The following is an 18,503-nucleotide window of genomic DNA, read 5'->3' as shown; positions in this document are numbered from 1 at the left end:
TTTTTAACTTAAAGATTTATTTATTTTAGAGAGAGAGGGAGAGCGCCTGCATGCGCCAGAATGAGCGTGGGGGTAGGGGTAAGGGGGAGGGGGCAGAGGATCTCAAGCAGACTGCCCACTGAGCATGGAGCTCCACGTGGGGCTCCAGTCCCGGACCCTGAGACCACGACCTGAGCCAAAATCAAGAGCTGGTCACTCAGCTGAGACACCCAGGCGCCCCTCCTTTCGCCTTTTAAGCTATAGCGTTTTTTCTGTGTCCCATCACAGCTGGGGCTGGTGTGTGCTTGTGGTCCCAGGGTTTACTGAGGCAGCCAGTCAGGGCAACCAGACTCTATTCTCATCTGTGCTTTTAAGGTGTCATTCTTCAGTCCCTATGACTTGGAAAGCGTTCGCCCAGCTCCTCCATGTTTTGGCAAAGTTCTAGAACTACCTTTTATATGTTAATTGCTCTTTTAAACTGCTCCAGATTCTCTCTCTCCCTCTTCCTCTATCTCTCCCCACCCCCCAGATGTTCTCTCTCTCAAATAAATAAATTAAAAAATAATTTTGTGGAGAAAAAAGTACTGGACAAAGGATTTTGAAACATTGATTTTAGAAATTTATTTACATATCTTGGATGGAAGCAATTGATATAGTTGACTTGGAATTCCTGGAAAAAAAAGATTTTTTTTTTTAACATGGGAGTGCCAAGTATACTTGATAAAACAGAAACAAAATCTCTGCTCTCTGTCAAAGTTGCTGTGTGCATATACAATGTAGAGAAGTGATATAAGTAACAACAAGAGTCTTATCAAAAGAGAAAAAATCCTTTCTCTCTCTCTCTCTCTCTTTTTTTTTTTTTTAAAGTAGGCTCCATGCCCAGCATTGAGCCTAATGCGGGGCTTGAACTTGTGACCGTGAGATAAGACTTGAGATCAAGAGACAGACACTTAACCAAATGAGCCACTCAGGTGCCCCCAAAGAGCAAAGGTCCTAAATAATTCCAGTATATAATAAATTGGATACAAATCTTATAAGACTAAATTGTATTCATCTTAAAAGTTTCCTTCTTATTACTGTACTCTGGCTAGTGCTCAGTGGGTGAAAAAAATCTTAAATACATCTCTACTAATTCACCACAATATTACATACCTTTCAAATCAGGAGCCAAAGGCCTACTCCTAGGACTGGAGGTGTCTTCATAAGTATCATAGTTGTCCAAATGGAATTTCTCTCTTCTTGAAATATAACCCTTTTTTGATGGGTCCTTCTGTGGACTACAGATTTTTTCACTTAAATTTAAATACTCTCTTTGAAGATTCCGCATCTCAAATTCTAAGGTATCCCTTTCATTTTCTATACTTCTTACATAGTTTTCTAAAAGTATTTTATCTTCTGCAAGTCTACTGATGCTATTTTCAAATTTTATATTTTCTTTACTATGTTTTTTTAGTTCTTCTTTTAGAATCTGATTATCTGTTTTAATTTCCATTACCATTTTTGATAACATTTCACATTCAGTGCCCATTTCTGACAAACTATTCTTATAAATACTTGCTTCTGATTTTGCATTTTTTATTTCTTTCAGAAAATTCTCCTCTGCAGTAGATTGGTAGGTTTGAATATTCTCAATTTCTCTTTCCATCATTTGTCTAGCAGCAATGGATTCTTGTAATGTTGTTTCAAGATTAAGTTTTTCATTTTTAACTGTTTCTATTATTTGAAGAAGCGTCTCTTGTTCAGTTTTTGCCAACCTTTCTTTCTCTTTTAGCTGCATTATCTCTAGTTGATTTTCCTTCAGTTCATTTTCAACTGAGCTTCTTTCCTTTAGAAGCTGGTATGTTTTTTTCTCTAGCATTTCCTTTTCATCTTGTATCAATAGAATATTTGTTTTCAGTGATTCCATTTCCATACTCATTCTATTATTTTCATTATTGACAATGGCCATATCATTTTGGGTTTTGTGTTCTTTACTTTTTAGTTGATCTAATGTTTCTATCATTTGTTGCTTCTCCAAACAAAGTTGACTATTTTTTTCCTCTAGAGTTTTGTTTTGTCCTACAAGAACATTATATTTACTAATTAATTTTTTCAATTCTTTAAGACATTCTTTACCATCTTCTTCTGTTTTAATTAACTTGGACTGAATAGCGTTCTTTTCTTCAACCAGATTCTTAAGTTCCTTTTCATACGTTTCGATTTTCTGTATCAGAGATTGTGTAGTAAAGACAAGAGGTTTTATTTTGTTCTTAAGGGTTAGATTTTTGTTCTCCAGTTCCGTTACTTTTTTCTGTATCTGCATAGATTCTTTTAGGTAATTCTGTAAGTACTGAATTTTTGCAACACACTGCTCAGTAACAGAATTGACTTTGGATGTTTTCTCATTTTCAAACATTATTGGTCCTTGTTTTGATAGTGGTCGTGTCTCTTTGTCTTTCATTTCATATTTTGTTGGGTCAAAAAATGACAGTGTATGCCTTGGAACTCTGGAATGGAATTTTAAATCTGTAATATTCTTGCCAGTGATAGGAATTTCTTTACTGTTTTTCTCATTTCTCTTTCCCCTGTGCATTTCACTCTTAGATAACCTTTTACATTTCCTGCAAAAATTCACATGGAATTTTGATACGGTTTCCCTGAATGGGAGTAATTTGTTTACTAATGCCTCTAACTCTGAAATTCTCTTTGATTTTATATCTTCATTTAAGTTACTTTCTATATTTTCTTCCTTAATAAAGTTAGTTTCTTCTTTGTGACTGTGGGACAGGTCATATTTACCATTTCTTGGAACATTTGTGTCAGTTTTTAAAGTCTGAAGTTCATTTGTAAGTGCCAGTTCTCTATCATGTGACTTCTTTAGTTCTTCCTTCATTTGTTTGATAGAATGGCAGATATCATCTAAATTTTCACAAAATCCATGCTTGAGGAAAGGCTCAGTAATTTTGGATTTATCCAGAATTACTGTATCAGCTTGAGACATCACATTTTGAGGTGCATGAGGTAGAAAACTATAAAGGTTATTATAATTCTTTAATATGTCAGAATTTTCTGAGGGGTTCATAATTATGTTTGAAGCTGAATTATTTGTTGAAGTTCTCCAAGTTAATAGGTTCTTGAAATGTATTTGGGATGGAATATCTATACCTTGACAGAGATTGTTAACAGTATCACTGCTGAATTTTTCTTCTGTTGAATGAATAGTGTTGGACTCCTCAAAAGGATGAATTTTCTCCATAGAAAGGACTTCTTGATTCTCTATAGGCTAGTGACAATAAAAAAGCATAGTATAAATGTACTATCATTTGCCACATGATAAGAAAATCAAGAAAATATTTTGTGGGGGATTTATTTTTATAGCCCAGATGAACATTTTATCCATTTCTATAGGCAAAGAAGCCTAATGAATATGACTCATTTTCTCCAGAAAAATCTAACAGCAGTTATTTTGAGATCTGTAACTCTGGTATTCACAGTTTGCTTAGAAATTATATTTATTTCCTCAGAGGCTGACATACATGGGCCAACCCTTCAATATCAGAAATAGAAATTTAGAACCCATTAAGAGACCATTGTAGATAGATGGGGAAGATAGAAGCAATAGGTCAAATGCAGTAGGAAATTTAAGGAAGACGAGTATTTCCACTCTGGGCTATTTGTCAACCTTAGCTTGCATTCCTATTTCAGATGACTCTAGGGCTGTGTCTATTCTAGAAATGTGAGTTCTAATCACTGTAGACAGAGTGACTCTGGTTCCAGCCTGTTTCTAAAGAATTCACCTCAGGTCTTGGTCAATCCTAAAAGTAGAAAAATTCTTAAGTGGATAGACAGGCTAAAAAAACCTGCCTTATATTTCAATTTACTTGGGAATATTTTAGGTATTCCTCTGACAGTCCATTTGACCCTTGAAGAAGGTTAAAAATGTAAAGGTGAAGATAATCTGATTGTAGTAACGTTTTTGAAGTGACTGAATATAGAAATAGTTTTGTACAGAATAACATACCAAAGCTTTTTCAATGCATGTGCCGAATACTAGATTTTTTTCTGAGCTATATTGTGGGTTTTCTACTTCAATAATACTTTTGTTCAAGATTTCACTGATTTCAGACTGTACCTTTAAAAGATAAATTGATGTTATAATTTGATTTCAGATTTATACACTTATAAACTTATAGTTTATAAACTTCTAAACATAAGAAACATATGAATGTATAGGGATAATAGATACTATAATTAAAAGATACCTTTAAATTTCCTGGACCTAAAAATTCTTTCCCATCATATAGAATATAAAACAAATGTATTTAATTTATAATAATCTCTATCATTAAAGGAATTTTTAAAGAAAATTAAAAATTTTAAAGAAAATTATGGCTTTATTATATCATATGTATATTATATATATGATATATTATTATATGGCTTTATAAGAAAAACTTACTTTAGTAAAATGATAAAATTTTATGAACTACATTCAAGTAATTTTGGATTTTGATTTTTTATATTGTTGAATAAAGCAGAGACTTTTGATCTCTCTCATCAGAATTGTCTCTGATCAGAATCTCTCTCATCAGTCTGTCTTCTCTTGCCATTTCCCTGCAGCTGCTTTTAGTATAAGAATATTACGATGAAGTTTATATTGGATCTTCAGTGAGTATGTGTTGTGTTATGCACCGCCAGTATCCATACCCTATCCTTCTGTTAGTACTATCCCCCATTTGTTCTGGATGAAGTCCATGTGCCTTTGGTGATCCCACTTTCAGCTGCGTATGACTGAGAGCTAACCAGTCAGAACACTGCCTTCCTTTCAACGCGATTTATTTATTCAAGCACTGCATATGACACAATCTCAGGCAGTCAGAATCAGGCCAAGAATTCAGTATAAGGGAGAAAAAAACATGGTCTCTTTGCCGACTGGAATCTGGAAGGATAAAAGCCTAGAGCTTCTAGAAGCCCTTTTGGTACCACATGGAATCTGAGAATCCAGTACAGTGGAAAGTAGAACCAAAATAAAGAGTGAGATGGTTTCTGATGACCAAAGGCCTGATCATATGGATTAAGCCACTGCCAAGTGAACTGTCCCTAGGATTTTCAGTTACCTGTGCTAATAAAATATACTTTTTCCCTGGGTCAATTTGAGTTAGATTTCAGATCACTTATATGAGAGTTCCCTTTTGTAGGCTATATATTGGTAGTATCCAAATTCAACTATAATAGAATGTAGTTTCCCTCAAATTTTGAGCCTGGAATATGTTGTGGCCTTATTTTATTACATTCTACATGAATGAATCAGTTGGCTAGTGGTCATTAGCTTGGAAATGTGGGGTGATATCTTAAGTTTGGGTATTTCCCAATAGAGATTAAAAGAAACATACCATACTAACATTCTGCAAAGTCTGAATTCGGAGAGCCTGAAATGATTCCAGCTGATGCTGAAGGGCCTGTAATAAAATGAAACATGGTATGAAATTGAACCATTTTGGTATATGTGCTGCCGAAGCGAGCACGAAATTGAACCATTTTGAAATTGCTATTATTTCTTATATATGTTCCCCAAAGTTGCCTATTAACAGAAATGATCACATGAGGGTCAAAGGACTCACATTCTTAGTCATTCTTGCTAATTCTCCAGTGTATTTTCATGAAGATTTTTGTGAAAAATCCACATCATTTTGGAAGTATTTATTCTGAAAGAGATCAGCCTTTATACAGGTATTTGGGGAAAAAACCAAAATGAAAATGAACTTACTTTCAGTGCTGATTGTGGTTGTATTTGATTTTCCGATTCTGATATGCAGCCATATTCTAAAAAGAAAACTGAAAAACCATTATGATCTAATTCTTAAGTTTTATTTTTAAACAACTGTAATAGAAAGTAGTCTCCTAACTTTCTTGGATAGTGAGACAGAGATATGAGAATTTGATGTCCATATTAGGACATCAAAGAACCCAATGCTAGTCACATAATAAGGTCAAGAAATAATTTTCACTTGGCTTAAAATACCTACTTGAGGTTCTAATAATGGTTTTACTTTTATAATAAACTATTAATTTGTAATGCCAAACTTGGAACTCTCAAAAACTCAATTATCTTTGTTTCTGCAATATAAACTGCATTAAAAAAAAAAACTAAAACTAATAATCCTGTAATGGGAGACCTTTGACAAAGTACTGTGTAGGTCTCAGTGTCTATGAAATGGCCATGTGATGTTTTTCCTCATCATGGAAAACAAATTGGACTTACCAGCACAATTTTTGTCATGCTCCTAAGCAAAGTACTATAAAGATCCATGTGTTCCTTCCTAGAAAATAGGTTATGGACCTCTAACAGGGGAGAGACTATAAACTGTTTGCAAATTTCCTGACATACACCTCTCTTTGTCCAAATAGGTTTTTTGCTTGCTTTGTAAATTCTTATTAAATAATTAAAAAAAAACATTCAGTGTCCCAAATGAAATGAGAGTTATGTTGGAATGTTCCCCTAGGCTGACAATTTCTGCCCTGAGAGAAGTTTTCAAAAGAGATCAGCACATCTCTCCTTTGGAATGACAGTCTGCCAGATGTTATAGGAGCTGGTTTGCAGAGTATAGGACCCCTCCCACCCCCATCTGGCAACTGGCATCATCCCTGAGAAGTTCAGAGCCTGGAGCTATTTGCTTAATTGAAGAATCCCACCTTCATCAGAGGGCAGGGAGGGACAGTAAGTCTGTTTGGATGTTGCTCAGCTTTGTATCTTACTAGGAATAAAACAGTAGTCTGAAATGTTCATCTTAGAGAGATTAAAAAAAAAAAAACAAACTCAAGTGAGATCTGGAAAAATGCAACAAGTCATCCCAAAGTTTTTCAGACTCTAAGAACTTCTAAATGAACTCAAATTGCAAATCCAAACCAATATATTACCTAGAAGCCTACCACCCAGAATCAACCATTATGGATTTTAGGTACTCTCCTTTCAGTCAGCTCTCTATGCATATATGCAGAAAAAAAGAAATTATTTTAGAACAGTGGGATCATATTATACATGTTACTTTTGATAAGTAGTATTAAATTTATGTTTCTTTTTAATAGAACAAAGAAAACTGCAATTAGTTGAAGTTATCACTATTACTCAGATTTTTTTCACTACATGAAAGATTATTTCCTATAAGATTCCTTTTAGCTAATGAAAACATGTCATGAAAAGGACTAACAGACAGGAATTTTTATATTTTTTTAATAACATGCACTTCCTTTGTATTCAGTGTTGTTTTTTCCCTGCCAAGAAGGGGGAATAAATGATGAGAAAATTAGCTGTAATTATACTTGCTCTCACATTTACTTCCCACATTTCATGATATTTGCTTATTAAATTATTTTCACACTGTGATGTTTTATGATGTTTTACATTTTGTTATGTGACCTTAATTTCCACAAAGCTATTTAAACACAAAGATGGGACATTATTATTGTAAATATTTTCAGCCTTCAACTTTATTCTTAATGGATTTACTGTTCAAAATTCCATCTCCTTTCTACCTCTGCAGCATCAGTTTCCCCTTTCCACACAGGTTTCCTTTGTCTTGTTAGGAGGACTTAGAAGTTGAAGGCTAAGCACAGTATTTCTTTCTAAAACGGAGTATGACATATGAGTCAAAAGAAATTTAAAGACTCGGTAAAGGGATATAGCAAATACAAGATTTTAAAGAAAGAACATGAGATTTAAATACTGCTACTACATATATTTCCTTCTCTCTATCTCATCCTTCTTTTCTGACTATCGTATGATTGTAGTTACCATGATGCTTCTTTTCATATGGCTCAGTGAAACCTGAGCAACTCTGCTCAGAATTTCTATTTTCTTTGACATATTGTAGATATTTTCTCTAGACATTCTTCTTGGAGTCTATTGGTCTGTTCCTCTGAGAGTTGCAGGGCCATTGTGTTTTCCTATCTGTTTTCTATAGCTTAAAAATTAGGTGAAGGGGTCTGGTGGAAGTGATCTCTGGCATTTTGTTGTTCCCTGAAACTGGGTAGAAATCTAGAGGAGATATATCTTATTACTGTAGGGAGATAGTCTCCTGACTGGGATCACTCCCTCAATTCAAGATGGAGTCCTGGAACTAGGACTGCCACGTAAGACTGTAAAGGTTATTCACTACACAGGGGCTCCTGGCCAAAAGATACATGTGGGCTGAGATGTGCGCCTTGCTGTACTACACTCAGCTAACTGGTATCCTATGTGGGTTTGCATGTACCCAGAGTTGGATATACCTTTCTCTAATCCATGCAGAGGCACCCCATGAGCTAGTGGCAGCCCTACTCAGAACTTCTTTCTGCAGAGCAAAGTAAGCCCCTCTTGATCAGTGTCCAGATTTACTCATCTATTCTCCTAGCTGTTCCTCTCTATCCAACCTAAAGCCCAGTCAGCAGAAAGGAAGACACAGGTATTTCTTCTTTTTGTATTCACAGTGGGAGGGGCATAAATGAGTATTTTCAGAATTTTGACTTGGTTTATTGCTTCTGAAAGTCAGAAGCCAGTCTGTAGTTTGCCTTGTCAGAATCTTCTGGTTATTTATTTATTTATTTGACAGACAGAGGTCACAAGTAGGCAGAGAGGCAGGCAGAGAGAGAGGAGGAAGCAAGTTCCCTGCTGAGCAGAGAGCGACATGGGGCCTGGGATCATGACCTGAGCTGAAGGCAGAGGCTTAACCCACTGAGCCACCCAGGTGCCCCAGAATCTTCTGTTCTTATCTTTGGCCTCCATTTTCCAATTTTATGTCCTTCAGGTGCTGCTGGTGAAGTTTTTGCCAGTTTTCTAATTTTATTTTTCTTTTGTCCATTTCTTTTGGTACTGGAGGGGGAAGATCTGGGGTCTTCCTTGACTCTAAAATCTCTATCTGAAAGTCTAGAATAATTTTTAAAAGTTTTTGTTTGTTTCATATTTAGTGATTCATTCCTTCAACAACATCATTCACTCAAATATTGAGTGTCTAGTGTGTGGTATGGCCAATTGTAGGTACTAGAGACACAGCAATAAATAAGACAACCAAGACTCCTATGGAACCTACTTTCTGGAGAATGAACAGCAAATAAAAAGCAAATAGAAATAAACAAGATACTTTCAAATAGTGGTAAATAACACAAAGAGGATAGGCTAATGTGACAGGGAGGATGGGAACAGCCCTGGAGAGGTGGTTGGCAGAGGCTTATCTGGCCTGGTCCCTGGCCTGAATGTGGTGAGTTTTAGCTAGGGGTGCTCTGGACTGCTTGTGAAATGAAACCTGTCACCACCTTCACTGGAACTGAGGCCCTTCAAAACTCTCTGGTCAGGAGACATGGTGTGGGCAGGGGTATGCACTGATATTCTAGGGGTGGGACCTTCTATGCTGGGGCTGAGGCAAGCATGTTTGAGAAAGGCAGTTCTGCTGGCTTCAGCCAAGATTACCATATGATGAGAAGAGGCCAGCCATGTGAACATCTGTAGGAAGAGATTTGGAGCAGAGGACATGGCAGGGTCCTGAAGTATAACATGCTTATCTGTGTTTGCAGGAAGGAAAGTCAGTATGGCTGTGGCTTAATGAGCAGACGGTAGCCCATTATGCTTAGAGGTCAGAGGGGGAGACAAGGGCTAGATTATGTAGGCCCTAGTGGGCCAACCTGAGGGGTTTGGCATTTATTTTAAGTGAAATGGGAAGCTTTAGAGTGTTTCATTCATGAGAATGATTTGATCTGAAAACAAACATATATAGGTCACTCTCCAGCGTGATAATGGGTTATAAAGTGGCAATGGCAGAGGTACTTTGGTAATCCAAGTGAGAGACAAAGTTGTCTTGGACTAGAATGGCAGAGGGGAAGATGCAGGAATGTAGGTGGATTTAGGATAGGTTTTGAAGATAAAACATTCCTAGGGGATTAAATGTGGCCAGAAGAGATGAAGGAAGGACGACTCCTGGTTGTTTTTGGTGAAATCATATGGATGATGAGTGCTGATGTTATTTACTACAATGGAAGAGAACGGAGTAGGAAGATGTTTTAGGGAAAACTTTTAGATATGTTCAAGTTCGGTTTTCTGTTAGTTGTCAAAGTGGACATCAAAAGGCAGTGGGTATTCTTGTCTCTTGTTCAGAGGAATGGATAGGAACACTATACTAGAAAATATAGATGTCACTGCTGGCCTAGACAAGGGCAGTTTCTGTGCAGTGACAGGCACGGAAGTCTGAAAGAAGTGGCCGGAGAGAATGAAATGTGAAGATTTGTGGGCATTGAGTATAGGCAACTCCTCTGAGTTTTTCCTGTGGAAAGAAATCGGGTGGCTAGTGGTATAGAGTGCATGTTAGAAGAGATGTGAAGGTCAGGACATGCCTGCTTCCTGCTGGAATCATGTAGTAGAAAAAAGGGAAGAATCACTCTGGAGAATGAGGGAGATTAATTGCTGAAGCCAAGTACTTGAGAATTCCAGGAGAGCTAGGATAAAGGGAATGAGCTTTGGCTCAGCAGGGACAATTCTTCCATTGAGACTGGGGACAGCGGGAACAGGAGCAGGAAGATGGTGGTGGGAAGGTGGTGGTGGAATAGGAGGATCCCAGGCTCACTTTGTCCCATGAACACAACTAGAAAAAAGGAGAAAAAAGAATTGTACAAAATGAGAATAGATTTAGGGAAATCAGTGACTCTGCCAAATGTAATAATATTCATATTATGGGAGTCCCAGAAGAAAAGAGAAAAGGGGACAAAAAATTTATTTGATGTAATAGCTGAAAAATTGCCTAATCTGGGGAAGAAAACAACATCCAGATCCAGGAGGCATGGAGATCTCCCATCAAAATCAGCAAAAGCAGTCAACCACCAAGACATATTGTAATTAAATTTTGCAACATATAGTGATAAAGAAAAAAAATCTTAAAAACAGCAAGACAAAAGTCCTTAACTCCTATTCTTCTCAAACTATTCCAAAAAATAGAAAAGGAAGGAAAATTCCAAATCCATTCTATGAGGCCAACATTACTCTGATACCAAAACAAGATAAAGACAACACTAAAAAGAGAACTACAGGCCAATATCTCTGATGAGCATAGTTACAAAAATTCTCAAATGCTAACAAACCAAATCCAACAATACATTAGATCATTCACCAAGATCAAGTGGAATTTCTTCCTCAATTGCAAAGGCAGTTCAGTATTTTCAAATCAATCAACATGATACATCACATTCATAAAAGAAAGGATAAGTGTGATCATTTCAGTAGGTGCAGAGAAAGCATCTGACAAAGTACAACATCCATTCATGGTAAAAACCGTCAACAATGTAGGTTTAGAGGGAACACACCTTAACATAGTAAAGTCCATATATGAAAAATCCACAGCTAATATCAAGATAAATGGGAAAAAACTGAGAGCTTTTCCTCTATGGTCAGGAACAAGACAAGGATGTCCACTCAAACCACCTTTATTCAACATAGTATTGGAAGTCCTAGCCACAGCAATCACACAACAAAAGAAAATCCAGATAGGCAAGGGAGAAATGAAACTTTCACTATTTGCAGATGACACAATACTCTGTGTAGAGAAAACCCTAACAAATCCACCAAAAAACTGTTAGAACTGATAAACCAGTTCAGTAAATTTAAGATACAAAATCAACACACAGGAATCTGTTGCATTTCTATACATCAATAATAAAGCAGCAGAAAAGAGAAAGCCAGGAACCAATCCAGTTTACAATTGCACCCCAAACAATGAGACACCTGGGAATAAACTGAACCAAAGTGGTGAAAGACCTGTACTCTAAAAACTCTAAAACACTGATGAAAGAAATAAAAGATGACACAAAGGAATGGAAAGACATTCCATCCTCATGGATTGGAAGAACAAATATTGTTAAATGTCTATACTATCCAAAGCAATTTCCATATTTAATGCAATCTTTATCAAAATACCAATAGCATTTTTCACAGAACTGGAACAAACAATCCTAAAATTTGTATGGAACCACAAAGGACCCTGAATAGCCAAAGTGATCTTGAACTAGAAAAGCAAGCCAGGAGACATCACAATTCCAGACTTCAAGTTTTATTACAAAACTGTAGTCATCAAAACAGTATGGTACTGGCACAAAAACACACATAGATCAATGGAACGGAATAGGAAATTGATAAATAAACCCATAATTATATGGTCAATTAATCCTTAATAAACCAAGAAAGAATATCCAGTGGGAAAAGGAGAGTCTCTTCAAAAAATGGTGTAGGGCAAACTGGACAGCTACATGCAAATGAATGAAACTGGGCCACTTTCTTATACTTCAACATAAATAAATTCAAAATGGATTAAAGGCCTAAATGTGAGACCTGAAATCATAAGAATCCTAGAAGGGAATACAGGCAGTAACTTTTTTGACATTGGCCATGGCAAATTCTTTTTAGGTATGTCTCCTGAGGCCAGAAAAATAATAAAATAATAAAAATAATAAAAGCAAAAATAGACTATTAAGACTACATCAAAATAAAAAAGCTTCTGCACAGCAAAGGAAACCATTAACAAAACTAAAAAGCAATCTACAGAATGGGAGAAGATATTTGCAAATGTCATATCTGATAAAGGGCTAGTATCCAAAATATATTTTAAAAACTAATACAAATCAATACCCCCAAATAAATAATCTAATTTAAAAATGATCAGCTAACACAAATAGACATTTTTTCTAAAGAAAACACACCGATGACCAACAGACACATGAAAAGATGCTCAACATCACATATCATTAGGGAAATGCAGGTCAAAACTACCACGAGACATCACCTCACCTGTCAGAATGGCTAAAATCAACACAAGAAACAACAGATGCTGGTGAGGATGTGGAGAAAGGGGAACCTTCTTGCACAGTTAGTGGGGATGCAAACTGGTGCAGCCGCTATGGAAAACAGTGTGGAGGGTCCACCAAAGATCTACCCTATGAACCAGCAATTGTACTACTAGGTATTTACCCAAAGAATTAAAAAAAAAAAAATACTGAGTCAAAGGAATACATGCACCTTGATATTTATAGTAGCATTATCTACAAGAGCCAAATTATGGAAATAGCCCAGGTGTCCATCGACTGATAAATGGATAAAGAAGTGGTGTGTATACATATATATGGGATACTCTTCAACTATAAAAAAAGAATGAAATCTTGCTATTTGCAGTGACATAGTGGAGGTAGTATTATGCTAAGGGAAATAAGTCAGAGAAAGACAGATACCATATGATTTCACACATGTGGAATTTAAGAAACAAAACAAAGGAGCAAAGGGGGAAAAAAGAGAGGCAAACCAAGAAGCGGACTCTGAACTCTAGAGAACAAACTGATGGTTACCGGAGGGGAAGGGGGAGGGGGGAGGGGGATGGGTCACATAGGTGATGGGGATTAAGGAGGGCACTGGTGTGACCAGCACCAAGTGAAGTTTGGAAGTGTTGAATTGCTGTATTGTACACCTGAAATTAATATTATACTGTATGGTAACTGGAATTTAAATAAAAACTTGACAAACAAGAAATGGAGGACAGCGGATAATATGGGTACACAAACAGGTAGGTCAGCAAATTTTAAGTTTGAGGGTCATGGAGTTTGGATCTGATTGCTGCTTGGTTTTTTTTTTTTTTTTTTTTCCACAGTGTAAGATTATGTAATGAGTTTAGAGGTAGTGGTGAAGGGTTTTAGAGATTGAGGAAACAATAAGAGTGAAATAGTTATTTGGAGTAGTTTTGATTTATTGCTTTCTAAAGGCTATCAGAAAAACTTTTTGTTTTTTTATGAGTTTTGGAGACATTGGCTACCACTTATTCCCAAAGGAAAGCTAATCTTAAAATTCAGTAATACTTAAATAACCACATAGAATTATATGATTCTAGAATTGGAAGGGAAATTACCAAAGAGGCACAGGAGGGGGAACACAATCACAGGTCATCATTTATTAAGTCTTTGATAAACATGCAATATTGAGAGGTGTGTAGACAAAGTGAAAGATATGGTCCCAGCCCCGGAAGCTGATACTCTACTGGGAATGCAAGAAATAGTATTCATATTATATTGAATTAAATTGTCTAGCTGTCTCATATTTAAATGTGAGGAGTGAAAAACAAGATAGTTTATCAGTGGGATGGCTTTCGAAGTACTTAAAGATATGGGGAATTTATTCTGAAACCTGCAGAGGATTATGTCATAGTCAACCTACAGGCACACCTCATTTTATTACGTTTGGCAAATACTGTGATTTTTTACAAATTGAAGGTTTGTGGCAACCCTGTGTCAAACAAGTCTATTGGTGCCATTTTTTTCCAATAGCACCTACTTATTTTGTGTCTCTTGTCACATTTTGGTAATTCTCACAAAATTTCAAAAATTTTCATTATTATATTTGTTATAGTGATCTGTAGTCAGTGCCAATAACTTGCTGAAAGCTTAGAGATGGTCAAAATTTTTTAGCAAAAAGTATTTTTTAGGGCGCCTGGGTGGCTCAGTTGGTTAAACAACTGCCTTTGGCTCAGGTCATGATTCCGGAGTCCCTGGATGAGTCCCACATGGGGCTCCCAGCTCCACGGGGAGTCTGTTTCTCCCTCTGACCTTCTCCGCTCTCATGCTCTCTCTTACTGTCTCTCTCTCAAATAAATAAATAAAACCTTCAAAAAAAAAGTATTTTTTATACTTCGTACACTTTTATGTACATTTAAAAAATAGACAATGCTATTGCATGCTTAGTAGACTACAGTAATATAAACATAACTTTTATAGACACTGGGAAACCAAAATATATAACTCGCTTTATTGTGACATTCTCTTTATTGCAATGGTCTGGAACCAAAGCCACAATATCTCTGAGATATGTCTGTGTTAAGTGCATACCTGTAACTAATAGATGAAGGAGAACAAACGAGTTTTTAAAATGCAACATAGTAATTACTCAGTATAAAATGTTAAGTACTCTGTAGCCAAAGCTTTGTCATTCTCAGATTCAAATGCAGAGTTTTGCTCTGACAATATAAATTCATTCCTAGAAGGAACTGTTTTACAGAGCCTAATGAGGTGTGACACCGTCTGCTTGGGGCTTTGTCAGGGAAGCTACAGAGTCAGGCTGCCTGTGCTTGAATCCTGGCTTTGCCATACACTTGCTATGAGGGACAACACAAGTAGTTATCTGGTTTGTAGGTAAAGCCCTTTGCAGAATAGAATGCATGGTACCAACTAAATGCTCAAAAAATATTTATTCCAATCACTACTGCAGAGACAAGGGTATTATGGATATGATAGTAAGTCAGGAAATGTCAAATTTCCAGTTGCAATGGAGGGGAGGGATGGCTGCTTGAAACTCTTCAATGTTTCCCATTTTGTGCTCAATAATGCCCCAGATCCTGACGCAGAACTACAGTGCCCCCCCCCCCCCCATTTCCTTGCTGATCCTCTCCCTTCGCTTTCCCATTTCACCCCAACTGTTCCTCAAATGTGCCAGGCATTCTCCTACTTCAGGGCCCTCACGGTTGCTGTTCTCTCTGCTCAGATGCTCTTTTCTTGGAAATCTGCACTGATTACTCCTTTACCTCCTTCAGGTCTTTGCTCAGAAGTGATCTGCCCAGTGAAGTCTCCTACCACCCTACTTAAAATAAAATCGCACACTCCTCACCCACCTCCAATCCTCCCGCACTCTCTCTGTGCATTACTTTGCTCCATGGGATTTACAAGTCCCATCGTACACACAATCTCATTTGTTCCTTCCAGGAGAAGGTAAGCTTCGTGTAAGCAGGGATTCTGCACATTTTGTTTGCTGTTGGATCCCCAGCACTTAGGACAGTGCTTGTTCAAAAATATTTGTTAGACGAATGAATGAATGGATGGTTGGATGAATGAATGAAGACTTGGGTAGAACAGGGCACTAAAAGCCGCACACGGTGAATACTGAAGTTTCAAAGCATCCTTCACATCTTCATTCCAACCAATCAAGGATTACATAGGCTAACCACTTTTTTATAATTAAAGAGACCTCAGAAATACTATAGAGTTTCTTTAAACTTGGCATTATTTATACAAGTGGGGTTAATATTCTGTTGGTTAGTACTCAGGGAATGGATCACATGGTGACAATGAGGTATAGATAGAACAGAAAAAGAGGACAAAACAAAGCCATACCTCCTAGTTTTGCCATCTAAGGCGGCACCGGAGTTCGAATCTATGCTCCTAAAAACCTGCCCTTGCTAGACCTTGCACTTGTAACCCATCTGCTTTAGCCAGATGGACTGTGGCTCTTAAATAAATGTATGTGCTATTTTGCACACAGCTTCATGTTCTGTGATGTTGGCGTCTTTCCCCAGAGCCCTGAATCTCACTCGTGTTAGGGAACACAGGATCTTGCCAAATTAAAGTACATCAATTTCTTCTCACCTTAAATACTCTCTTCGAGGTAAACATGGAGCTGTCGCAGCCTCTCTATTCCCTGTGAAGACTCTTACTCCCTGTTCAGGTTTCCTATGCACAAGGATGCCTGCATGTCTTTGTGGATGGTGGGGCACAGAAGAGTTCTGGCAGGTCACTGCACTGTCCTGCTCGCCTCCCCTGGGATGCTGCTTATACTGATGGCTCCTGGGCTTCCAGCTGTCTTTGGTCTACTCAGATGTGGCTGCTTTAGCTCTTCTTTCAGGGCCCCTCGATAAGGCATTTGTGAAGATCCTGAGTTTAGGAAGGTGCAGAAATCCTGCCCTGATCTCAGGTCACTTCCTTCAGTGCCTCTGTGTCTTGATTCCCCATTTGCCACGTGTGGGTTTTGGGCAACGGGGGGTCCTAACTTAGCACATCTCTTTAGATACCGCCTTCTACCCAGAGCGCTCTGTTCCTTCCCTGGCTTGTCACACTGACCACCAGGCTCTTCCAAGAGGTGTGTAACCTCCTGGAGCTTCTCTCAAGGAAGTAAGAATGCCGGATTCTCAATATGATACCCCTAACTGGGGATTTACACATATCTTATTTGTGGTTCATGGGGAGCTTGGAATTGTAGCTCTTTGCTTATTTCAAACAGCCTCCCTATACAATATCTTGTAGTCCACAAATATTTCCTGTAAAAAGTATTTTCTTTTGGGAAAAGTGTGTATCTTTTTATCATCTGCCTAAAATATTCTTCTTTGGTATTCAGAGAAGCAGTACAGTGTAGCACGATAGGTAAGGCTGGACTCTGGAGACGCCCTGCTGAATACTGGCTTTGTCACTTGCCACCTGTGGGACCTGGGGAGGGAGTTAGTCACTCTGTGCCTCAATTTCCTCATAAAATGTGGATGATGGTAGTACCTACTTCATAGGGTTGTTGAGAGGATTAAATGAATTGATACACTTAAATGCTTGGAACCACATCTGGCACAATGTAAGTGTGCTGTGTTAGCTCTTTTTAGTCCTATAATAAAAGTTCCCCGAAGTACCTGTGGACTGGAAGTGCACCTGTCAGGCCCGTGGATTTAGGCAGGGGACCCCTTGTCTATAGTCAAGGGGCAGAAACACCACTGCAGTGGAGATATTACCTGTTTCACTGCCACCACTTTCCTTTACCCCGTCAGAGGAATTTAGGATCTTGGACGCTGAAAGGAGAACGCAGTCAACTTCGTCCGCTTCCTCGTGATGCTTCTCTGCAACAGAACCATAGGTGGCTTTCAGCTTCTTTGGGAGAAGGGAGGCGAGGCGTGTGATTCGGGCGCCCGAAGCGGCCACGGGAGGGCGCGCTGGGGCCACGAAGCGCGGCGGGACCGGGAGCCTCCGGGGCTGGAAGCAAAGGCCGGGCGTGGGGATGTAGGCGGCGGTTTTCTCCCCGGGGAGAGCAGGGTGCTCGGCTGGTCGGGAAGATCGGCTCTCCAGAAGGGACCCGCCTTGGTGCTGAAAGGGCCGGGGCGCAGGGGGACGGCGTCCTCCCCTACCCGTCCACTTCCCAGGGCTCCCCCTCAAGAGACAGCTCCCCAGCCCGGCTCTCACCAGGGCCCATTTCTGCTGCTGAAGGTCTCCTCCCAACTGCCTTCCCCCACGCATTCCGCCCAGTAGCTCCGCGCCGGGGCAGCGCGTTGCCTGGTAACCTGGAGGCAGGCCCCTTCGAGCCGCTGCAGGGCACGTGCGGGGTCGGGGTGGTGGGAGGCGGAGGTGCGCGCTGGGGTCCCGGTCCCCGGACAGGGGCGGTTTGCTGTGCCCTCCCAAACCCGGGGCCGGTCTCCCTGGGCAGTTACTCCTGCCGCCGCTTTCGTGACCAGAACTTGATCTTGATCGTAGCTGGACTCTTAAGGCAGCACCTGTTGGACCAGAGCTGTGGGGACAAAGGCTCCAATGCTTGGAGACAGGCAAACACCTAGGAACTTTCTCCGTTTTTTATTTCATTGTTTATTTTGCTTCATTCCTCGTTTTTCAGCCTATCCGCCGGAGTAGTTTCAGCGTTTGGGGATTTGAACAGTCCAACATCAATATTGTGAAAGGACTTTTGTTTTCTTAAAAGAAGACCCCGATTTCCAAGAATGATCTTAAAATAATAATGAAATGTATGAAAATGTGCACAT

At 38.7% G+C, this 18,503-nt stretch overlaps 1 protein-coding gene across 1 annotated transcript; it reads right to left on the bottom strand.

Moving 5' to 3' along the window:
- Positions 1–592: 592 nt before the first annotated feature.
- Positions 593–18,027, bottom strand: CCDC110 (coiled-coil domain containing 110). Its single transcript, XM_059156268.1, has 7 exons — positions 17,935–18,027; positions 17,490–17,594; positions 5,726–5,781; positions 5,352–5,417; positions 3,980–4,090; positions 1,132–3,241; positions 593–649 (listed from the first exon to the last, which is right to left on the bottom strand). Exons 1-7 carry the CDS (start codon positions 17,942–17,944, stop codon positions 600–602), a joined length of 2,508 nt encoding a protein of 835 aa, XP_059012251.1. The 5' UTR covers positions 17,945–18,027; the 3' UTR covers positions 593–599.
- Positions 18,028–18,503: the final 476 nt, after the last annotated feature.

The sequence above is a fragment of the Mustela lutreola genome, chromosome 18 (assembly GCF_030435805.1).
Source record: "Mustela lutreola isolate mMusLut2 chromosome 18, mMusLut2.pri, whole genome shotgun sequence".
NCBI classification, from domain to species: Eukaryota; Metazoa; Chordata; class Mammalia; order Carnivora; family Mustelidae; genus Mustela; species Mustela lutreola.
Note: the sequence above shows the minus strand (reverse complement) of the source record. Positions and strands in the feature narration are given on the sequence as shown.

Excerpts from the sequence above, each read along its gene's own strand:
- CCDC110 (XM_059156268.1), bottom strand. Across the intron at positions 5,782-17,489 it reads AAGTGGTGGCAGTGAAACAG|AATATGGCTGCATATCAGAA; the intron begins GTAATATCTCCA and ends TTTTCTTTTTAG. Across the intron at positions 3,242-3,979 it reads CATGCATTGAAAAAGCTTTG|CCTATAGAGAATCAAGAAGT; the intron begins GTATGTTATTCT and ends TATTGTCACTAG.